General features: G+C 47.7%; 1 protein-coding gene across 1 annotated transcript; it reads left to right on the forward strand.

The window, feature by feature from the left end:
• Positions 1 to 696: 696 nt before the first annotated feature.
• Positions 697 to 22,831, forward strand: POU2AF1 (POU class 2 homeobox associating factor 1). The gene is made up of 5 exons (XM_057553686.1): positions 697 to 731; positions 18,678 to 18,808; positions 19,320 to 19,362; positions 19,447 to 19,712; positions 22,383 to 22,831. The coding sequence occupies exons 1-5, from the start codon at positions 716 to 718 to the stop codon at positions 22,695 to 22,697; spliced, it is 771 nt and encodes a 256-aa protein (XP_057409669.1). The 5' UTR covers positions 697 to 715; the 3' UTR covers positions 22,698 to 22,831.
• The last annotated feature ends 1,947 nt before the right edge of the window (positions 22,832 to 24,778 follow it).

Raw genomic sequence — 24,778 nt, forward strand, 5'->3', positions numbered from 1 at the left:
TAGGCCTGGCCATTTTGGTGGTAGCTGGGGGGCAAGGGGAAGCGCTAACGTGGTTCAAAATGGAATACACAGAAAAGCAATATTAAAAGAACGAAGAGGTTGTTTAGTGAGGCCTGAAGAGTCTACAGGTGTTTCCTCCTGAGTTGAGAACCAGTGTCCCCTGGGAATCGCATTTCCCGTCGAGCAGGGCCCAGGGCGGACTGAGCGCTGCCAGCACCCCGGTGGTGGAGAGGCCTGAATGGGCGCCACAGAAAACCCAGAGCCTTCCAGGGGGTCTTAGGGCCCATCGCAGTGCGGAGGGGCGCACGACTGGACACACACGCTCACGGAGTTCACACTCACGCACACTTGCCCACGCCCCGCGCACCCTGGCACCCCGTGGGGTTGCGTCCCGCGGCCCACGGCCTCCTGGGCCGCCTGGGTGTGCAGATCCAGCCGGCTGGCCGCGGGCATGGCGGGGTGGGCCGCCGGGGGGCCCGTGAGCGCGCGCAGGGGGGAGACGGGCGCCCCGCTGGAGAAGAGGGGCGGCGGCGGCGCCCGGGGTGGGAGGATGTGATGACGCTGTGCCCCCGCCGCGGGAACTCGGGCCTTTAAAAGCCGAGGAAACAGCCTCGAGCAGGCGGTGGCTCGACTGGAGGCAAGCACACCCGGGTCTCACATTAAAGAAGCCAAACTGTCTGCTTCAAAGAGAAAAGGCAACATCCTGTCGCAGGCCATGCTCTGGCAAAAACGTAAGTGGTTTGGCCGTGGCTGTCGGAGCCGAGTCAGCGAGGGAGGGCCTGGGCTTCGCCAGGCATCCGGGAGCCGGGGAGGTGCGGGGTTGGGGGGCGGGTACCGGCAGCGGGGTCCCGGTCCCCAGCCAGGGGAGCAGGAGGGGCGAGGTGGAAGAGATGCAGCCGGGTGGAGAAACCAACCTGTCAGAGGTGATGCTGATTTTCCAGGCTGGAGGGGAACGAACTAGTGTTCCAAGGTGGGACGGCTCATCCTGTCTCCGCTGCCCGCATGAATCACTGTGGTGAAGAAAGGGCAGCTGATGATTCACAAAACACAATTTGGAGGGGGAAGCGTGCAGCTCTTTACCAGAGTGCCTTTACTTTTATAAACAGCTACTCTTCAGCCTGTGGTTCAGTTCCGTGGGCCTGTTTCTCTTTGAGTTACTGAGCTTTCTGCCAAAGGCACGATGTGTCTCTGTGACTGCATCGGGATGATGTGGAAACTTGGCTTGTCAAGCCTGTCCTCACCTGCTTTGCTGTCTTTCTCCTGTCATTCTTCTTCCCCTCTTGTGGCAAGGCTCCTGTGTCCCCGCGCAACAGGGCGCGGGTTTACCTCTAACCTTGATGTTTATCCCTGGAGTTGGATGGAACATCTGTGAACTTTATTTTCCATATGTGGGACTGAACAGAGACTCGTGTTATTAATAATTGAAATCACACAGAGATTATCAACAGCATTCCTTTCTCAGAAAAAGAGTCAACTCAATGGCCTCATGAGAGTTGAACCTTCCTGGGGCTCAGTTCTGTACTTCCTCAAGAAAGAAGTAGTGCCAAAAAGTTTCTCTGTCTTTTCAAAGGTGCTTAGGTCTTTAAAATGCCTTTTAATGAATTCAGGTACACCCTACCTCAAGCAAACTTAATATAAGAGAAACTAGATTTACAGAGAAAGATACATTTGGGAGTGTTTATTTATTTTACAAAAGATATTCTAATGGAGACCTTACAGTTCTGAAAATATACCATCATTGATTAAGTCATAACTTACAGTCACTTATCAGCAGTTCATTGTTTCCTTTATTTCTTGTGTAAATTCTCTTCAGCTGAGCTTGTTAATGTGTAATGTGAAGGAATGATTTCAAAATTTCTCAGATTGTGAAGTCTCATCATTGTTCGATGTTGGCAAGATGCAATTTTTTTCTTCAATGAAAGAAGTGAATTCTAATTTGCATTTGAGAGTTATGGAATCCTTCCAAGGTAACTAGGGATATTCTAGTATGGGTGGTGGCCGCCGCTCCCAGGAGCAGGATAGAGCAAGACCCTCCCCTGCGGGGGCAAAGGCAGCCGGCCCTGTGGGAGTGCATTAATGGTGGTTGGTGGGCATTAATGTCCCTACTGGGAGCTGCTGAGGGTCCATATGCCCCGACCCCGACACTTAGAGCTCGATCTGTGGATTTTATGTGAGCCCCTGGAGGGACTTCTGCCTTTATTCCTACCTACTCAGAGAAAGTCACTTTCTTCTTTTTTTAATCCTCAGGTTTCTTATATGTAAAATGGGGTAAAAATGATACCCATTCCACAGAGATACCCTTAGTAAGATGAGATGCCACTGAGATGATGTTGATTGCTCTGGTTCTGCTTCAGTGCCTGAGATATGGGTTGCTTCCCTGAGCTCATGAGCTGCCATATTTCCCCCTCTTTGTTACACACTGCATTTTTTCTTCTTTAGCTCCACCTAAGAGATTAACAATTTTTTTTTAAAGGGGATGCTAGAGGCACGTTTCCTGCTCACTCCCTGGAGGTCAGTCAGGTGCAGCAAAACTCCATCCCCAGGGAGACCACGTTGTAAATTCGTCAGTGGAAAAACTGGGGTGAACGATTCTACCTGTTCAGATGCACATAATCAAAATTCTTTTTAATTGCTCTTTGGCACCTTAAAGGAAATTAGGAAAGGCCCTGGGCACTGGGCCCATCCCCTTACCCTAAGTGAGGCCCTTGTCTAAGGCACTGAGGGCACGTGGGTGACTAAACCCTGTGGGAAAACCAGTAAAACAGGGCAGCGTTGTCAGCCCACTTAGAATCACCTGATGGAAGGTCAGAATTTGAAATCAGGCACCAAGAGTGCTGAAAAGGCACTTTCTTTTTTCAGAAAACACCCTTGAGGCCTGAGCTGAAATGACTGTACTATGGGGTTCTGGAAAGGGTTAAGAAAACATTCACTTTGTAGATGTTGCATCCTCCCTACCTGGCCCGTGACCCCTGTTTGTGGACTAAATGTGAACATGGGCTTTGGTTCAGATCAGCTCAGAACTGTGGGCACACAGAGGTAGAAATCTTCAAGTCACAATCATGAATTTGAGATTTGCTTGACCGGCCAGTTGGACAAAGAAGTCATGCTCCCTGCAGATCCACCCACTGCCACCACACCTCCCCACCCCGACCCCGGCGCCTCCCCCCTGCCCCCCCCCCCAGGTTCTGCACTTGGTCCAGCAGGTGCCGCGCGGATGTGAAGAACTGACATCCACCCCAGCAAGAAGCCCTTGTTAAGGCCAACTAGTAAGGGTGCCGTAGAAATAGCAGGCACGTTGGGGTGAGACAGGCCTGGGTTTGAAAGTTGGCTCTGCCGCTTAGTTATTTAACCTTTTCGCATTCTTACAAATCTGGAAAATGGGGGTTCTAATGCCTGCCTTACAAGGTTTTTGTCAGAACTAAGTAGAGGATAGGGAAAGTGTCATCATGTCTCCTGAGAATTAATGACAGTGGTAAGAGGGCACCTTCCCTCCTGGGACACCTTTTGTGGGCCCATCTCGAGTGATTAGGGCTGTGCCACATCTTCTCTAATCATTTCCCGGACTTTGATTAGCATAGTTAAAAAGGCACATCAAAATATTTTTGAACGATAGGACCTTACATGCAGTTTTCCAAGGGTCTAAATCAGAGGTCTGCCAAATATGGCCTGAGTGCCAAATCAGTCCCACCGCCTGTTTTCATAAATGAAAATTCACTGGGACACGGCCATGTCTATTCATTTACATATCGTCTAGGGCTGCTTCTGCTACAATGGAAGAGTTGAGTAGGTGCCACAGAGACCATATGGCCTGCAAACAATATGACTATCTGGCCCTTTACAGACAACGTTTGCCGACCTCTGGTTTAAGATGATTTGGGTAGTACTTAGGATGTTTATTTCCCTAAGTTACCGGGTATCATGGGCTTGCACAATGCCAGCACCAATGGGAGACAAAGCTTGCAGTCAACCGATTACATGACTTACACAATGCCGAAATTTGACTTGGTTGACTTCTTCCTTAAAAGCAATGGAACTGTGTATAATAAACTCAACACCACTTGTTAGAAAATGAATGAATTGAACAACTGCTTTTTATTGTTATTTACGTTAGAGAAAGATCTACATGATAACAGAAGTCCTGCTTGACTGATTTTCTTTGAATTGACTGCTTGTCTTGATGCCCCATAGACTTGGTCTTGGTGTTTCTTTGCTGTAGTGCTCAAGGAGGCATCTTAAGAACAGGAAATACTTATTATCAAATTATTATGGCATGAACGTTTACTTTCAGACAGCTTGAACCGGGCAGAGGTTCACCAAATAGATAAATTAAGGTCTCAAAATTCTCATTGACATAGAACTCTATACTTTCTCCAAGCTTCCACTAAATAGCCAACTTTTTGAGGACAGTTAAAAGTTCAGTTAAAGATAAGAAAACCTTGTAATATACATATAATTTTTTGAACTCTATCTCCTGCATAAATTCAGATGAACTTACAACAAGAAGTAATTTCGGTCTGTGGACTGCTTCTAATATTTCTAGTCTGTGTTATAACCTTTGCTTACTTAATAAGCCTAATAAACACCTTTACTTCTTACCAAGTTTATCTATTGATGCAGTGGTTCTTGTTGATAAGGACAATTAAGATCCAAAAGATATTCATGAATTCACGTGCACAGGGGGAGGTGAAATAAGTGACACACATCTACTAAGCACACAGATTAATCGGTAAAAGAGCTGATGGTTTTCAAGGTGGACACTTTATTTCTCCCTATATTAACTAAATGAAAAACCAACCTTGTCCCCCTCTACAGCCCCAAAGTTTATGAGTCAGAGGTTTTGAAAGCTCTCTTCTGATTCAAAGCTGCAAATCTGTTCTGTTGTGAGGAACAAAAAAGGACCAGGGTTGTCCACACTTATTAGCTAAATATCTGGACATTTAATTCACTTAGAAGTGCTGTAAATTTTTGTTTTTAAACTTTCTCATTACAAAGTAAAGATACTAGGTTTTTGTCCTTCTGACTTCTTTCTAAAGTGGCTTGTTTCCCACTAAGTGAAGATGTCCACCAATTTCTCACTTTGAGCCAAAGAAACCAGGGTTGGCTAATTGATTATGATCATTAACATATTTTTCAGCTTTATGAAATACTTAGTAACTTTGTGGCTTTCTCATTTTTGTAGAGAAACTGCCTGATAAGAGTGGGCCTGCCTGGGATGGAGAGGCTTCCTCTGAAGCCCTCTTGTCCTGGTTGTGTGATGCTCAGACAAAGCGTTACTCTTGCAGGCAGGAAACATGGATTCTACTTTCCAACCTCTGGGTAATTAGGTGTGGGGCCTTAGGCAAGCCACCTAACCACTGTGGGTCTCAAGTGCTCCAGCTGTAAAATGGGACTTCTGTTTTCCTGGCTGAGGACAAGGAGACTGGACTTGACTGAAATCCTTTTCCACCTCGAGTTGCTGAGTCTTCATGAGTGCTTATAAAAAATAAATACATATTTTCAAATGCATCCCAGGTGATTCTAATGTGCAGTAGAGCTGAGAACTGTTGACCTGGAGGCTGAAATTGATGGCTTATAATATACTTTTGGACATTGCACCACTATGAGCAGAACATGTTCAATCCTTTTCATAGGGATAAATATCAGCTCTGGGCTGTTGAGTGCTTCCCCGGTGCCATGCAGTATTCCAGATGTTCTGTTGGATCAGTTTGGATTGCATTTGGTGGTTATTGAAGAGACCAGAAAATACATGGATTTAAATAAATAAGACAGTGGTATACTTTCTCTCACACAAAAAAGTCCATAGTAGTCTGCAGGGGCTGTATGGAGGCTCTAAGCACCAACAGTGTCTCAGGCTACTTCTGTCTTTCTGGCCTGAGGTCCTTGGCATGTGGCCTTTGTCCTCAAGTTTGCTTCATAGTTGCACTGTAGCTCCAACCGTCACATCTGTGTTTCAGACAATGAAGAAGAAGAAAAGGGAAAGGCAAAAAAATCATGCTTCTCTATCATGGCGTCTCCCCACCAACACACAACTTCTGCTGACATCGAATGGCCACTCCTGTCTGCAAGGGAGAATAGTGTAATTGTTTAGCGGGGCGCATTGCCAACCTTCCAAAATGTCGGGGTTGACAGTAAGGAAGGAGGGGGCAGATGTTGGGTGTGGCAACCGCCAGTCTTTGCCACACTTTGAATGTATTATCTCATTTAATCCTCATAAAAATTCATGAGGTAGATTCTGTTTTAAGCTCTGTTTCATAGATGAGAAAACTGAAGCTTAAAGATGAGGTTAGTAACTCACCCTGAGTGCTGTCTTACTAAGCTGTCCTGTCTCTCTACCATGGTGCCCGTCTCACTCACAGGGCTTAGGAGATGCTCTTGGTAGAAGCACAGGCCTTCCATGTTAGATAAAGGACCAATGACAAAATGAAGTACCCCAGCTGGCAGATGTCTGTTCATACTTTGGAAACATTTTCGGTGCGCGTGTTTCAGCTTGCTTATTGAAGGAAATGAAGTTTTTGCTTTCCTGCTATACCTCCTTCATTGGGCTCTTTGCAGATACTTTAGCTGAAATGGAGGGTTCAAAGGGGAGGGAAGGACCTAGAATTGCCCCAAAATAACATAGCCTGTCTGTTTTCTTGGGAGCCCTGTGTGGCAGCCTGTGCTGGGAGCCAAGGCTTTTGCCTTCTCAGCACTTCCTTCATTTTGAACTGTCTAGAGTTTGGAAGACTCAGGCTCTCCCTTCACGTTGTGTGTGTGTGTGTGTGTGTGTGTGTAAGTGAGGTGTGGAAAGCAAGGTAGAGGGGATTATTTTGAATTAGAGAGTGACAGCTCTGTTATTTCTCTCCCTTCAGCGGTTTAAAGCTCAGCCTCTGGGGCAGGCAGATCTGAGTTTGAATCCTAGATTTATGCCTCACTGGTTGTATGAAGCCGGCAAATTCCTTTAGCTCGCTTTGCTGCCATTTCCTTGTATGTACAAGGGGAGTGCAGTTCTTCATAGGGTTGTGGTAAGTGTTTACTACTGTGCTTGGCATTAAGTCAACACTCAATAGCTATTAGTTACTATTATTATGTTCCTGTTCTCGCTCACTCTACCTCTGAGGACAAAGTTTATGCAGCTAAGCCTAGATTACAGTTTGTATGGCCTCTGAGTTCCGCCTTTCTTGTGAAATAGCAGGATGCATATTTCCAGTCTTATAACTCATGGTGGGGTTAGTCATCAGGGCTTACACGGATGGTTAAGCTGGCCATCCTGTGACCAAACTTGGAACTTGGACCACAGTTTCCTACCAGCCTCATAAGGTGGGATGGTGGAAGGCTTGTATTGACTGGCAAACTTGTGTTTGTTTTTTAAATTCACAAGATTGGACTTGAGGTGCTGTAATCTAGCTTGAAGTATGCAAAAAATAGAACAAATGATACTGAAAACTGAAACAGCAATGTGCTGCCTCCTTTTCTTAGTAATGGTTTCATTAGTATCACTTTCTGGGAAGAGCAGGTAGCCAAAGAATTACAAACCAGAGTCAAACTCAGACCAGGTGTTGGGACCAAAAAGGATTTGACCACACTTAAGAAAGATGAATTACTTATTAATTCTCTAGAAAGAATCATAAATTTAATTGGAAGAGGAGTACAAAGATTGCTATAACCTTCCAGGACTGAGAAATGCTGGGAAGACAGAAAAGAAAGGAAAAAGGGAGGCAAGAGAGTTGAAGATAGAAACAAGTTTTAATGCTGGATGAAAGCAACACCAACTCAGGAAAGAAAGGTATAGAAGGAAAATCAACCATCCCTTTATCATCCCATGCAACCATGCATCCATCCAATAATGGAGTTATTTCCAGCTAGGGAAATCAACCAATGAAGTAAATCCCTTCATCAGGAGGGAGAGGAAAATGGAATCAGGGAAGGTGTCATGGAGCATATATATGGCTTCGGATGTGGATCCTCAAGAATAAATGGTAATCAGCCTTCTTGCTTAGACTCTGGGGAAGGAAGAGGCATCTTAGGATGTAAAATATTATCATTGGGAAGAAAATCCAACTCTATCTATCTAGGCTGGTGTCTAAAACATTTTTGTCACAAACCCCTTTATTCAAACCAAATCTACGGGAGACCTCTGATACAAAAGTAAAAATGGAGCACTTCTGGGAGGCTCTTGGAGCTCTGATTGCTCAATCACCCCCAGACGCCTCTGCTTCCTTCCCTTTCTTGGCAAAAAATTCCCTTTATAGGCACGTTTACTCTATTCCAGAGTTTTTGATTACAGCCTGACAATCCTGACCTGGACCAGTCCTCTACTCCTTAGCAAGAACTCTAATACCTGGTCACAGATCCTTGGTTTAAATACTTCCAGGGTAAGGATCTCACTCCTAGAGAAAAATGAGTCACTGTGAAGCATGTTGTATTGGTTTCCATGAAGCTTTGAGACTGTGAAAGTCGTGTTTTCAGTCTACATAGGTATCTTGTGAATAAGGAAGGGGGTACATTCCTCAAAGATTGACCTAGTGACGTCTTTCCTAGGCTTGCTGTTCTAAGTTCTTCAGTGTCCTTCACAAGGGATTTCCCCCACATCATAAGGTCATTGGTTAGTAAACCAGAGACTTAACAAAAAAGCTCCTTTTGACTGGCAATTACATCTCACATCATGAATCAATTATTAGGGCTGCCTTCACTCACGTAGGCTGTACCCAGGCCACCATGAGCCTTGAGTCTTGGGCAGTTGGGTCTGACCCCAAATACATAGCTGATGCTGGGTCTGAAGAGTCCTTCCTCCAAGGAAGTGGTCCCTACCTGAGGGTCTCAGGAAAATTTTATTTATTTATTTATTTATTTTTAAAAAATTATTTATTTATTTATTTTTATTTTTTGGCTGTGTTGGGTCTTCGTTTCTGTGCGAGGGCTTCCTCTGGTTGCGGCGAGCGGGGGCCACTCTTCATCGAGGTGCGCGGGCCTCTCACTATCGCGGCCTCTCTTGTTGCGGAGCACAGGCTCCAGACGCGCAGGCTCAGTAGTTGTGGCTCACGGGCCTAGTTGCTCCGCGGCATGTGGGATCGTCTCAGACCAGGGCTCAAACCTGTGTCCCCTGCATTAGCAGGCAGATTCTCAACCACTGCGCCACCAGGGAAGCCCTATTTATTTTATAAGAGTCTTTGGTTTTGGAAATCCTAAACTGGATATTGCTTAAATCAAGGAACAAACAACTGAATGTCCTCAGTTCCTAACCACAGGTTTTTCCTGTTCTCGATCATACTGGCAATTATAGATTTAGGCTTTGTGTCTTAGTCTAAAGAGGGAAGATGTATCTGTCTCCTCTGCTCCATCTCCTCATTCTGGTGCTGCCTTTCTGTAGAATTTGGGTGGGAACCCTGGGTTGGTTCACTCCCTGATGTGGTCTCGTGCTCTCAGTGTGGGTCCCTTCTTCCCCCATTTTGATCCCTGTTGCTCTAGATAAAGCTGAGGCAATACCCAATATGTCAGCCAGAAGTCTGTCTTGCTCTATAGCTGATAAAACTTCCCTCTCTGTCCACTGAAGAGCCCTCCCTCATACACTGCCATGTTTGCATCCTGTATGTGATATGTGCTCCTAGGTTTCTAGTCCTTTGAAGATGTATCCATGACTATGGCCTCAGTCATGGCTGCGTCCCTGTCCTTTTGGAGATACATACAGGTTCCTTGAGGGGTGACATCTTACTCTGTCTGCCACTCAAAAATCTCCAAGGCACTCCTTCCTGGAGTTGTCCTTTAAAAAGTCAAATCTGCCACAAAGCGAATCCTCTGGTGGCTTTGGAAGAAAAAAGTCCTTCTGCTTACCTCATGGTATCTTCACGATAGGTCAGTGCCAGGATTTTGATGTCTCCTCTCCAGGCTTGCTCTGTTTGCATGTGAGGTCTTCGACCAGTCTCTCTGCGGCATCACTGGCCTCCCTAAACAGGGCCATCCTGCTGCTGGGGACAAAGGCCCACATACCTGAGGGATGACTTCCAGGAATACAAGGAAGGCAGACAGGCTTTGTTGGAGGAAGAAGACCCTGGGTATATTGAGGATAGAGACATTCAGTATCAGGATGCAGCAGGATGAGGGCAAGTTAGGGTCACTGTACCAAGGCTACTTCTCTGATGAGTGATAGACCACAGATTTTTGGCTGAGAACAAAGGAGAAACAGCCATCTCTTGAAAACCTATTACATGCTAGGTGTTTTTGGTTAATTTCATACAATCCTCATGATAACCCCATGAGATGGAGATCATTATTCTCATTTAACAAATGGAGAAACTGAGGCACACACAAGCTAAATTAGTTGCCAAGGGTCACATAGTGATAAGCTATGTAGTAGGCTTTCCAAACTAGATCTGCTTCGGTTCCAAACAACGCCACACCGCTTTTCAATGCCAAGGATTTTAGGGTTGCATTAGATGCTTCTTCCCTTCCTAATTAAAATAAATGCACCATTAGAAGGAGGTGGTCTCTGACTTCACTGAGAGTAATTGTAGCCTGACGCAAAAGTCCCTGCAATTATGAATCTCAGAAAGTTAGATTTGAGACTCAGCCTAGAACTTCTGAAGCCAGCTGCTTTCCATCTTGGAATCTGAATTCCTAGGACTGGTCTTCTTCCACTAGTGGGCTAATCAGCCAAGATAGGATAAGTGAAACATCTTTGGGGTTTATCCAGGGTCCCTAGGCTGAGGAAGGATCCTGAACATCTGGGGCTCCTTTGTTACATCTTGGGCAAGGCTTCTATTCATGGTGTGGGCTGAGCCTGACCCCAGAGCCATCTCCCTGCACTGGAGACAGAACAGTCGAGCCTCATGCACTCTTCTCTTTATACAGCCCCTGGAGGCTGGGGCCCCTAGCTTGCTGCTCATTCAAGCCCAACTGAATCAAGTGAGGCTTGGACTTGACATGCTACAAAAAGGCTTTCCCACCCAATTTACACTAGATTGTAGTTTACTTTTTTTTCATTGTCGGCCAACAAAGAAATCCCATATACATGTAAATTTAGGTTTTTATTATTAAAAACCTAATTAGGTTACTATTATTCAATCAAACAATAATAATTCAATTATGAGGCAGATGCAGCTCTGTCACCGTTTGTAATTCAAGGTTTGCTTGTGCAATTATTTGATTAAATCTATATTCCCTCCTAGACTAGACAGTAAGCTCCATGATGGCAGGGGTATGGTTTCCTCCGCTCTGTTCACAGAATGCACTGCCAGGGGTCTCCTACTGTTGACTCCACCCTGAGACATGGTGTCTGAGACGGGAGCTCTTTCTGCTCTGGTGACCCCAGTTTCTGTAAAAGGCGGGCAGATGCAGCTGGTTTCTCAGGTGGACCTATCCGCTGTCATTTCAGTCGAAAAATACCAAAAATAAAACTTTGCGGGGAATTGTGTGGGTCTCTCAGTTCTCGCCACCCCTCATGTGAGCAGACTGCTGGTAAGCTTCTCATGGACTTCTCTCTCCCTCCTCGGCTGGGAGACGCCCTCTCTTGCGGGAATTGGCAGTCAAGGGAGACTGGATCAGGGCGGTGCGAGCCCAGACTCCCAGCCTGGAGGGAAGAGGGTTAGAACTGAGCAGGGGACCATTCAGTGGCCCACCGCCAGTGTCCCCTAGAGAAATAAATGGAATTTACCGCGGCAGGAGGCAGGATGTGAGGCAAAAGAGGACTGCACTTGGAATCAGAGGTCCTGGGTTTAGTTGACGACCCTGCTGTCTACAAGCACAGTCCTCAGGCAAATCACTTAAAATCTCTGAGCATCACTTTCCTCATCAGTGAAAAGGAGGGTGAGAAGAAGACCTCCCCTGCCTATTTCAGAAGTTGTGGTGAGTCTTCACGTGAAATCATTTGTGTCAAATTCTCTGTGAGCCACAGGACATCATGCAAAGGTGAGCGTGCTGATTTCTGAGTTCCTGGGAGTTAAGATCATGGCCAGGAATCACACAGACCTTTGGCAATCATGCATTCAACATACCTGCGTCTCCACAGAAAAGGGGCCTCACACTGACACTGTCTCTGGGAGGAGGGAGCAGAATCCAAGAGCCTTCCGTGCTCCCTTTGTTCTATGGGAGGGTTGGAGGGAGGATGGATGTGTGGTGTGAGGGGTGCTGAGGGCTCTGGGGGAGGGACACCTTAGCAGCAGTGCCTGTGAGGGAAAAGTCTGAAGGCTCTGGCACTAGAGGCCTTGTGGCCGAGTCTACCCAAGGTCATGGGGTGGGACATCCAAAACTTTTGGGACAATCCAGGTAATATTGAGCTGCAGAGTGGGACACTCAGGTAGGAGTCTGGTGGGTAAACGGGCGCTCTACTTAAGCCTAACATAATTTGGGAGGAGTGTTATCACACTAGCTGTTCATTCCATGCCGGCTGTGGCTTCCTTTAAATAGGGATTACTCAGCCTCTAGACCCCTCTGGAGTTCTGTGGTTCTAAGACTGAACAACGCTCTGCAGTCCCCCCAGATGTACCTTAGGCACTTCCCCTGGCTCCTGTTTATCAGGGTGTTCCCTTTAGGTCCTTTTGACCTGGCCAGGTCTGGGGAAGTCCTAAGTGACTGTGGCCCTCGTTTAGCTTTCCCAGCGACCTGCCTATGGTTGATCAGTGAGCTCTGTGGGGGCTGATGGGGATATGCCTCTTAGAATGGGGACACAGGGAGGGGAATGCCGACTGTTCCCTTCCTTTCTGTGACCAGGCCAGAGAACATGGGCTCAGCCGCCATCTTTGAGATCTCCTGATGGAGACATCCTAGTCTACACATGAAGTTGTCAAGGCTTACTCTTGATTGGCTGACCAGTAGCCTTCAAGCAACATCAAATCCTAATTCAGTTGAGGTTCCACTTTCCTATATCTTCTGTATACCTTTAAAGCCACCCTTTTTGTCCATCTATCTATTTCTCCTCTTCCCTGTTATGCAGATTGCTAGAATATGTGAGTGACACTTTAATATTTCCTGGCTACAGGGTCCTTCTCAGTTCAAACATTAGTGAATAGAAAACCTAAATTTACATGTATATGGGATTTCTTCGTTGGCCTACATTAAAAAAAAAGTAAACTACAATCTAGTGTAAATTGGGTGGGAAAGCCTTTCTGTAGCATGTCAAGTCCAATCTTTGGCCAAAGCCCAAGTTCTTTCTTCCTGTTTGGAAAAAAATCAGCCATTGTCCATGAATGCAAAGAACAAATTTTAAAACTTTGACTCAGACCTTCACCAAGAACACTTGCTGTAGTGTTTCAATTAAGGATATGGATAATCCTTCAGCTGAAAGGAGCTAAACTTTCCTGGGAGTCCTCATCTGTCTTAGGTCAAGAACACAAGCAAACTTGTTTACATTAAAGTGAAAAGTGTCAGCAACTTTTGTGACTTTGTTTTCAGTTAGAAGCTAGGACAAGTTTGTTAGCCCTAGGCTTGAATTCCTATTGTTCAATTATTTGTTTTTGGTTTTGCTCTAAGTAACGAGAATATTATTGTATTTCTCCTTAGCGGGTCTTTTTTATTTTTTAAAATACTACTGAAGGTTCAGCAGCAAAAGTGAATCATATGTACTGTGGTTATTTGGACTGATCAATAATGTGTTATGTGTCCTTCTGGGCTAGGAAAGCTTTGTCTTTCAAAATGGCCCCATGTGGCTGCATCCTCAAGTTTCAACTAGTCAGTTGTAAATGGGAAGCGCCTTCAATGAGCTAGGTTGTCAAGATGGGTGGGATGGGTTCCACTTCCTGGTTCCCTGATGATGGAAATGTAGGCTTACCATGGATCCCACCTTAGATTCTAAACTTAAGAGCAGCAATCCTGACTGGTGTCCACCTCACTGCCTGGCCCTGGTGGCTCATGGGAAATCTGTAACAGGACAATGGCTGGGAGAAGAGTATTTTTTCAAGAATATATCGGAGGCTGTTCTAGGTACTGCCTGCCTGAAGAGGGCTCTCTTAAAGCTGCCCTGAGGAGATGGCTGGGTGTTGGCTCCACTAGGACCTACCTCCTTAGCCTAGCTTTCTCACTGTGGTGTGAACATGGTTTGCATGGGGTCATTAAATAAACAAGTGCTGGCAGTTTTGCATATTTCCTTGGTGATGTTTAGTATACCTCATCAAAGGACCGAGGGCCATGTTTATTTAAATCTGTAGAATCCTATGTTCCCGAAGCTTGGTGCAAAGCAAGCGCAGTGCCCACATGCAGCCAGAGTGCTGTCTCAGGTGACCCTCCGGCTTGAATCTGTCACGGTCTGTGCCTTCCAGTGGGACAGCAGCTGCAGGGCTCTTATTTTTGTGATGTGAAGCATGTCCGGGTATGCGGCAGGGGGAACTGAAATAGCCTCTGCTGACTTTTTATACTTTCAGATTTTTTCGTTGCTCATTTTGGAAAAGGGAAGCCCTCACTGGGGCCAAATTCATAGGTTTTTCTGTAAATGAGTGTTGTTGTTTTTTTTTCCCAAACAACATTGGTGACTGACTTGCCGTGGTGGAAAGGTAATGTGGCTGAACTTCTCAGACTGAAAAAGGAGATTCCCAAAGAGGGTCAAGAGGCTTGCGTTTAAGTGGAAAGATTTTTCTCAGTGCTGGACACTTGGATGCCCACAGGGGACTTAAAGGGCCTTCAAACCACAGGATAAATTGTGAGAAAGCTTCAGGCTTTGAAAGCGTGCTGCATGGAGCTGCAATTCAACCGGTGCTATGAAAATCTCTGGTCAACTCTACTTTGGGAAATTGGACTTTCATCTTTCTCTGCTTGTGTATTACTATTTTGATCTCCTGTTTTATTTTCCTTGGCTCTTCTTTTATTTAGTATTATTATTTGAAGAAATTATTTTAATAATCTTAAATTTTTCTTTTAAATATTTTAGTTTAGTTGTTTTATTCAGGGATCCAGAAGACCCAAGGCAAAGCAATCATGACTGCAGACAAACTTCTTTTCCTCTTCCAAATTTGTATTTGTGGGCTCATGTCTCATGCTAGCAGCAGTAGGGAGTCCAGTGTTTACTGTGGAATTAGAAATGTTTATTGCTGCTTCACAAAGGTTGGTGTGAAAGGCACCAACGGCAAGTTTTCACCTTGCAAATACACTTGGCCGTTGGGGTCCTGTGGAAATTGTCTTGAGGCTTCAGATTTTGATATTTCATGGGCACTTTGCAAAGACACTATCAGAAGTGCCCTCACTCTTGCCTACTCACCTGGCAGCAGTCACAGGATTCCTTGGCAGCTGGCTGGGGACTCCTGGGTGGGCAGTCAGGAGGTCCTTGGGAGCTGTAGGAGTTTCATGACTGCAATAGGAAGAGGTGGGGACTTTGAAACTGTTCTCCATGTGGTGGTTGTTCCAGGGCACACCTGTTGACACTGTGGGTTCCAAGGGAGTCCAGACATCAGAGGGTGATGACCTCTGCTCACAGCACCTCCCCAAGCCTTCTTTGTTCATTGATTCAAGAACAACAGGAGGCAGGAAGCTCTCACTTGCCAAGAAGCTGGAAGTGCCCAGCTGTCCCCTTTGCAGCCAAGTGGTCCATGTGTCCACTTCCCAGGGGGGAGTGGGATTGGAAGTCCTCTGGGCCCTTCCCCAGAAGTGTACATGTAGATCAGAGGGGCATGAGCCGTATACCTGTCTTTGATCTGGTCTGAGAGGTGTGCATGTGTGATGGAGCCTTTCTTGTCCCCCAACTGAATTAAGAGTGTGATCACCATTCTCAGACCCCCAAATAACCCTGTCCCTTGAGTTTCTCCCAAATGCACAAGGCCTCAGGCTGCACTTTATGCCTAAGAATAGCTGGAAACCCAACCGGAGACAAGTGTAGGTTGAGTGATACGGGTGTGAACAAAAGCTGGTGTAGTTGTGGGTGACCCTGAGAATGAGTGAACAGAGTGCGGGAGGCCCTTGTTCTCTGCCATGTCAGGCCATACCTGGGGTCTCTGGTCACCCCTGGGCATCACCCATCATAAGAGGAAGTGGCAAATGAACTTGTGGAGGAGTGAAGCAGCCGGAAGGAAGGTTAGAGGGATTCAAAACATGTCGTTAAGAAATAGCTGAAAGAATGGAATGTTCGTTCAGACTCTAGAGGGGACCTGGGGGTCTGTCTTCAGATGCTGGGAAGGGATACTACTACTAATACTAATGATGATATTAGCTCACATTTTTTCAATGCTTCCTCAGTGTAAGCTCTATTCTAAGCATTTACATGTAATTCTCAAATTATCTCACTGGGTATATACCATTATGATCCTCATTCTGTAGATGAGAAAGCTGTAAATGGATTATGAATTGTGAGTTTCATTAGAAGGTAATGCCAGGAAAAATGGTGCTTGTCACCATGGGGCAGGTCCAGTAGGAGGAAGAGCTTTCTGACATTTGCACTCTCCAGAGGAAGGTAAACATGGGTGGAGGAAAGGGAAGGAAAATAACGTGTGTTGAACATCGACCGCATGCTGGACATGGATTTGGGAGCTTCCCGTGTGTTATTTCAGTTAATCCTCACCAGAACCGTCTGAGACGGGAACTATTATCCCTATTTTACAGATGAGGAAACTGAGGCTTAGGGATGTAAAATAAATCAACTGAGACCTTTCCACCAGAAACTGACAGCCCAGGTACCTTGAGCTCTTAAGTCCATTGTCACTGCTGTTTAAACAAAGATGATGGTGCACAGGTGGTCCCAGGGTGCAGGTACCAGTCTGGCTCTCTTTGCTGTACACTCCTGCTTCAGCCTGAATTTCACACGTTGTAACTGTTTTATTGCTTGCCTGTCCCACTAGACTGCAAGATGCGTGCGGGCAGTGGCCACATCTATCTTGCTCAATGCTGTATTCCTAGTGCCAATCGATATTTGAAAGAATGAATGAATACCAGTAGAGATCCCTTGTTATGACAGGAGAAGTTAGAAAGAGGATGTTTAATCTCCTCTTGGGATGTTAGAGGGAGATCAGGGATGCATTAGCAGTGGTTCTAATCCCAGCAGAGCTTCAGAATCACCTGAGGGATTTTTATAAATATAGATTCGTAAGTCCACATCAGACCCCTGGAATCAGACACTCCAGGAGCGGGGCCTGGGTATCTGTATTTTGCATCACTCCCTGGTCGCTTCTGCTACTTGGCCAGGTTAGGAAGCCCCCATAAATGCATCCGAGTCTGGGGTTCTCTGACTCTCATGTGTTCCTGGGGCTCTTGGACAACCCTTCTCTCTTCCCCCTGCTTCTCTGCCTGGGCTTCCAGGCCAGGCCATGTGTGTGCCTGGAGCATGGATGGAGGTCTGGTGCTGGTCAGGCTTGGGGTCTTATCAGGTGGGTATTTACTGAGCAAAGTTTGGTTAGGGCAGCACTGCAGATCCGGCTTTAATAGATACCCAGGCTTCCGGGCCTTTGATTCAGAGCCCAGGTCCCTGGGCCCTTATCAGTGGATGATAATGGACTCCCATGTGAGTCGTAAGGCCCAGTGCTACTTGCCTTTCTTGGCTGACCCAGGCCTGCCCTCCAAGGGCCCAAGGCCTCCGGCTGTGGGCCATCTGGGAGGGCAGATTGTCACTGCCCAGCCATGGCTGCTTTGGACTTCTTCTCCTGCCAGGGAGAGCCCTGTGTTCCAGCTCATGGTGCTTTGGTTTCCTGGCATTGATGGCAAAAGGCAGATGGAACCTTCTCTCAGAGGCAAGGCTGGATACTCTCTGGCCCCAGGGCACGTGGATCACCATTGGGTATTTGTCCTGGGAGACACAGAGAACCTGGGAAGCATTCACTGCAGCCCATTCTAAAGTTCCAGGAGAGGTGAAGGGAAGATGAACGACAGCACATTTTCAATAATCATCCAACCAATTAATCAACAAATAACTTACTGAGCTTATTATGGACATGCTACTTGGGATGATATAGAGAAATAAGGTATAATATTTCACCATGAGAAGTTTATAATCTAGCTAGGGGCATAAGAAATTTACCCCCAAAAGGATTACTAATTATTACATAGCAGACTACAAATTTATTGAATGCTTACTCTGCACCTGATTTTATACTTAGCATGTATTATGCTTCCCATTTACTATGTCAGTGACTCCTTACGACACTCCTTTGATAAGAAACTGCAGGTTAAGAGGCACAGAGAGGTTTAGTAACTCGCCCAGGATCACACAGCTAGAAAGTGGCAGGGGCAGGTTTTGAGGCATCTGACTCAGAGTCCCTGCTCTTATGCCGTCCTCTGCTGCCCCCTGTGATGAATACTAACCTGCCTGGAAGTGTTGAAGAGGTTGTAGGATGAAGCAAATTCTGTGGGCTCTGTGGTCAGCTAGGAGGCTTGCAGTCGTAGTCTTGGGTCAGGAAGAATCCAGAGGTCGAGAAAAGTGAGAGGGAATCCTGACCATGGGAAACTGCAAGTAGAGACGAGGAGGGGAGACATTCAAGGGAGGTGGAGAGGAGTCTTGGTAGACCTTCTGGCTGGAGTCAGGCTTTCCACAGTGGTTAGTGTAACAAAGAAGTTGGGAAAATGGGTTGAGATCGCCCTGTGGTGCTCGGGCCTTAATCCTCTGGGTGCAGGGCAGCCGTAGAAGGTTTGGGGCAGGAGGAGTGATAATAGCGGGAGGAACACCCTGGGAAGTCTCGTGTGGTCCTGCACGTTCAGGCACAACTTTGGTGAGCAGGCAGACCCTCGAGGAGAGGGGGCACGTTGGGGTGGGGCCTGTCTGCGAAGGGAGACGAGTACCAGTGATGCTCTCTTCACAGCCACAGCTCCAGAGCAAGCCCCGGCCCCACCCCGGCCGTACCAGGGCGTGCGGGTGAAGGAGCCAGTGAAGGAGCTGCTGCGGAGGAAACGTGGCCACGCCAGCAGCGGGCCGCCGGTGGCACCGACCGCGGTGAGGGGGCCGCTGTGGCCAGAGTGTGTGTGTGTGTGTGTGTGTGTGTGTGTGTGTGTGTGTGTGTAGGGGGCTGGGGGTGGTCAGGTGGCGGTGTATGTCCCGCTCCACGGGATACTCCTCGAGGGCACGGAGGCTGCACGTTGCCCTGGTGTGGCTGCCGGAGAACGTGCCCAGGAAGAAGTGCCTTAAAGTGGGATGAGGAATATGGGCTGGCTGGCTTGGTCCCCTGAACAGCAAGTGTCTCACACGTCCTGGTGTGAGTTGAGGGCTCCCCCTGGGACGTTGATGAAGCCAGTTCCCTCAGTGCACAGCCTTCTTGCTAAACGGGAACACCGATACCTCGAAAGTATAGGTGGTGATGGTTGGGATGTGGGGCTTAGTTCCAACAAGGGAGCTTCTTGCGCCCCACCCGATACTCTCCTGCCCTGGGGCCCTCTGGGCGAGCTCCCTGCAGAGGGCCAGCGGGAGATGGCTGAACCCTGATCCCGGTCTTCCTTCTCCCCTCTAGGTGGTGCTGCCCCATCAGCCCCTGGCGACCTACACCACAGTAGGTAAGCGCTCCCCACAGCCCGGGCCTCCTCCCGGCCCCTCATCTGGGTGACACCTGCAGCTCTGTAACTTCCTCCTTCCCACAGGTCCTTCCTGCCTCGACATGGAGGTCTCTGCTTCCACAGTGACGGAGGAGGGGGCCCTGTGTGCCGGCTGGCTCTCCCAGCCCGCCCCGGCCACCCTCCAGCCCCTGGCCCCATGGACACCCTATACGGAGTACGTGTCCCACGAGGCCGTCAGCTGCCCCTACTCAGCTGACATGTATGTGCAGCCCGTGTGCCCCAGCTACACGGTTGTGGGACCCTCCTCGGTGCTGACCTACGCCTCCCAGCCGCTCATCACCAACGTCACGGTACGTCACACAAAGGCCTTTCTATACCCAGCCATGCCGAGGGCACCCTTTTAGAACCGGGGCTGACTTCCAGACCCCTGATCTTCCTTGCTGTTGATTCCCAGGATAATCCCATCATCTAAGCCCACCCCATCCTCCAGGAAGGCCTACTTTCATTCCCAATGACTTCAAATATCTTTTCTAGAAAAGGCTTATGGCCTCCTTTGTCATGCTCTGTGCTCCTCGGGGTTGGCACGTCCTCCTGCCTCTCTGTCCTAAGTCTCCGCTGCTGCCCCATATGCAGTGAGTCTTGGTGATGAGTCTAAATTTTTACTGAATGGTGATACTTGTGTGGGGTCTCTTGCCAGAGCCAGCCTCTCCTTCCTACTCAGATTATTTAGGGGGTGATTGTTCACCCAATAATGGGAGCTACTAGAACATTTTTAGGCTGAGCAACAGGTGACACAATTTTTCAGAAAACTGCACTTTTGATGGAGTCAGACCCACCTGCAGGGTAATTTTTTGAGTTCCGCCTCTAGTGTCAGATTGCCTGGGTTCAAATCTCTGCCCCTTCACTCACTAGCTATGTGATCTGGAGCTTGGTGACTTAATGCTCTGAGTCTCAGTGTCCTCATCTGTAAAATGGATTGATGTCAGGATCAATGACATGATGCACGTAGAGGGCTTAGAACACTTCCTGGGCTCAGCATAGTTCCTAGCATACAGAAAGCACCCGATAGATGCTAGTTATTATGATTGTCGCCAAGTTGGCCAACAATACTAACCAAGGGCCGTCTTCAAGTGCCGGATAGGAAAGGAAGTGCTTGCTCCCCCAGGAACGGAGGAAGGAAGAGAAACAGTTTTATGTGAATGATGCCTGTTTGACCAAAGGAATGGGAATCCTCCAAGTGTTCAGAGGAGAAAAGACCTGTGGTTACAGCTACATCCAGCTCCAGTCCAAGGAAAACTGTGGGCCTCATGAGTCACTGCAGAACCCACCCTTGATGATGGAACTTGCTTTGGTGCCCCAAACCCCCTCTGTTTACCTCAAGGTCCCGTGTCACCCTGATGCTCCTGCCCCTCAAGCACCGTCCAGGCACAGGCTGCAGGAGCCCTCCCACTCCGTGCCCACCTGGCTACTCAGCAAACCAGTTGTGGGGCCTGAATGATGGTGGATGGGAAGGAGTTAATTCAGCACCTCTCCCAGGCAGCTCATTTCCATATCAGAGGCCTGGGATGGAGGTGGGGAGTGGTAGACACAATGGTTTCCCAACCCTTTCAGGACCAAGCATTCCTTTCATTATTTATCCTTTCATCAATCTCACCTCTTGCTTTGAAAGGTTCTGTGTAACAAACAAACTCTATTTATTAAGAAATAATTTATTTGTTTTGCCATTTTGTAAATTAACTCATCAAAGCTGGTTAGAGCTGCCAATCAGCACTCCAGATCAGCAGGAGATAGGACCTGTTATGATGACAGGTTGATGTGATTCTATCCCTGAGTCAAGAAACCTGCAGTAGCAGTTGACCTGCGCAGGTTTATGACTCAAAACTGTAGGATTACTGTTTGGATTTTTGAAATACTAGAAATAACAAGGCTTTGTTGGGAGGCTGGAAGTCCTCTGAGACCCTTTCCAGCTCCATCATTCTATAGAAAAACATCCTAAAGCCTTGCTACTCAAACTGTGGTCCCTGGCCTAGCTGCACTGGCGTCACCTGGGATCCAATTAGACACGCAGTATCCAGGCCTGACCAGACCTCCTGTACCAGAATCTGCATTGCAGCATGGTCCCAGGAGATTAAAATAAGCTCTTCCCTGAATGACTCTAATAGTTTGCTCCCAAGACACAGTGGCAACTGGAGGAGCTATGACAGAGAAGGGAGTGTGGTAGGGGGAGGTTTTGGCCTCTCACACACACATCTTTCCATGCAAAGACCTTCCTCCCCCACCTGCTGCCTCAACAGTGGAAGACAGTAAGAATCCAGGCCCTGGCTTTGCAGGCTTGAGCTGGGATTCGTAGGGCAGCTGCTGTGCAGGTGAAAGATGTTGTTTACAGGGGACCTGGGAGACCGGCCCTGACCTTTGGAGGTCCCTGGGATGGCCACACGGGGCGCAGCTAAGAGGCAGCGGAGGGTGAGGTAGTGGGAGGCTAGTGGAGCTGAGTCCAAGGGGTCCTTAAAATGCCAAAGCTGCTGTGTGGAGCCTGGACAGTCTCTGTGTCTGGGCACAGCAGTGGCTGCTTTGGGATACAGCTGCTATGCTGTGTGATGGGCTTGTTGTTTAACATGCTGTGTTTTCATTGATTTTAAGATGCACAGCTCCCCGCTCCTCACACATATTTTAATATCTCTGAAGTCGGGTTGCATTTTATATTCAGTGAAATCTGGAAAAGCATCTCTAATTCGCTCAGCCCTATGATGTCAGTCCTTTGTGTAATCTATTTTACAGACGCTTCAGATGGGGAAGTAGCATGGGCAAGGACATATAGCTAGTGAGTGACAGGGTAAGGGGTGCGGAAGTGTGTCTGGCTTCTCCCTTGGGGAAGACTTTGAGCAGGGAGAGACGGAGCCCTCTGGAGTGAGACGGCAGGAGAGGGCTGAGGTGAGGGAAACAGAGATCCCCATGAGGACCAGGGTGGGCAGTGGATATACGCCAGGGCTGCTAACCAACCAGTGTCTCCCCCATCACAGACGAGAAGTGCTGCCACACCCACAGTGGGACCCCAGCTGGAGGGCCCAGAGCACCAGGCACCTCTCACCTATTTCCCGTGGCCTCAGCCCCTGTCCACGCTGCCCACCCCCACCCTGCAGTACCAGCCTCCAGCCCCAGCCCTGCCGGGGCCCCAGTTTGTCCAGCTCCCTATCTCTATCCCGGAGCCAGTCCTTCAGGACGTGGAAGACCCCAGGAGAGCCATCAGTTCCCTGACCATCGACAAGCTGCTTTTGGAGGAAGAGGATAGCGATACCTACGCGCTCAACCACACGCTTTCCGTGGAAGGCTTTTAGGGCTGGCTCCCACCCGAGCATCCTGTCCCCCGAAACTGGGATTTGAAAATGAGCCTGGGACTGAGCCTCAGATTCATATCTGTTTGGAGTTTCATAACTACAAACTGCAGTTTCTACCCCAAACTAGAATTGTAAACCAGACTTCCTTCCTCCCTCCCTCCCTCCCTTCCTCCCTTCCTCTCTTTCTTAGTCTCCCTTTCTTATTTCTTTTTCCATTTCTGTTTCCTTTTGGGAGGGAATTATAGGGATTTTAAAGATAATATTTGATGCCAAGTGTTGCCTAATCTGTGGCCCAGGGCTTTCATTTCTGCCACGTTTCCTTCCTGGAGAAGGCCCCTGTCTCCAATGCCCACTGCTTCATGGGAGCAGCTGCCCTGCTGAGCCGCCTTCAGGCAGCGATGCCCTGTGCTCTGTCATTTTGAGATGGATGGGGTGCCCTGTGAGAAGACCAGCCCTGCCAGCATCTCCAAGGGCAGAACCAATGCCAGAGGCCTTGAGCTGTCAGTTCCCACAGTTGCTCCTTTGTTTGCTGTTCTCAGCTTTGGCCAGATTTACAGTCTTGACGGCAGGGTCTCAAGGCCTGGGGCTCAGCGAGGCTGAGGTCTCAAGGCCTGGGGCTCAGTGGGTGGAGGGTGGGGGGAAAGGGAACATCAGAGTGTGTAGGGGCTGGGTCAGAGGGCCAAAGGAGGGATGGGGGCATGGAGTGTGTACGTGGGGGGAGGGGCGAGCAGGAAGGCTGAGGAATGGTTTGCTTTAGATTACTTGGTTATTAAGAAGGGGAATACATTTAAGAAAAATATGGCTTTAATAGATGGTTTTGCTGCTCTCCTTGAGGATGCTTGCAAGGAGAGCCGAGCTTTTGTAAACAGGACGATGGGATGTGTCTGACTGCATCTTTCCGTGTCCAGACCCTCTCTGGGGCCGTGTGCAGGCCAAGAGCCACTGAGGCCCGGGGGTGACCGAGACCTGGTTGAGTGTGGCCATATGTGCTTCTTTAGTGTCTTAAGCCTACATGGGCCACGCTTATGTGGAGCCAAGACCCCCTCCCCAAGCACCATCCTTCCTGGGGGTTCTAGAGCCTCAGCCAGAAGGACCATTAGGATTCATTTCAATTTTTATTTTTTTGCTGGAGAAACATCAGATTTGCAGGGGCCTGAGCACAGTTGTCACCAGGGGTGCACAAGCTCCTGGCAGTGGCTGTGTCCTTTGGGAACTAGCACATCTGTCTGCTAAGGACACCATTGTCACTATTAGGCAGATGCGTTAGTTGGAGGACTCCGCATAGAAGTAATGGACTTTTCTGGGAAGTGACCCTTTCTTTGATATATATATTGTCATTTTAAATAAAGACTTTGGAGAAAAATTGCCTTTTTTGGATTTTTCTGCTTTGGGTTTATTTTGATCCAAATTTCTGGTATCTGCCTAAAATCCCCAAACAGATATCTTGAATTGTTTTGATTTAGACAATTTTTAGATTTAAAAGGTTGAGATATCATTTTAGATAACAAATTTCTATCTTTGTTGGCAGTGATGTGAGTAGGAAAGGGAGAAGGGGGTCTCAGGCCCGTTTGATCAAAAGCCCTGGCTTCCTATAAAAAACACTATGCAAGATTTTTCCGCTTACTGTTTGAGGATTTGAGAAGATGCAGAAGCAATCTCCATAAGGGAGTTTCAGCTGACAAAACGAGCAAAGAAATAAAGTACTTGACATATTTGCTAAGATTTAAATGGTGTTTTTTTTTTCTTCTTATCTTGAGGTCGGATATCTTGGTTGCAGCCATCCATCTAGGTTTCTTCCTGGGTTTTTCTGTTAAGATGGAAACATTTTCAATAAAGATTTGCTCAGACTTTTCTGTGCTGAAGTGTTTTATTTCTTATCAGATTAATCCCCTTAGCTTGCAGTCCAATGTCAGGCAGTGCCGTTCTAGGAAGGAGCTTATACTAGTCTTGTTGATTTTGCAACGTGACTGGCTGCCAGGGAAGATAAAACCAGCCCCACTAGGCTTGCAGCCCGGTTATCCCAAGCAGGACATGTGAGGCCAGGAGGCTTGGTCTCCAGGAGAGTAGGGATCTGAGGAGAG

This window comes from Balaenoptera acutorostrata, chromosome 9, assembly GCF_949987535.1.
Source record: "Balaenoptera acutorostrata chromosome 9, mBalAcu1.1, whole genome shotgun sequence".
NCBI classification, from domain to species: domain Eukaryota; kingdom Metazoa; phylum Chordata; class Mammalia; order Artiodactyla; family Balaenopteridae; genus Balaenoptera; species Balaenoptera acutorostrata.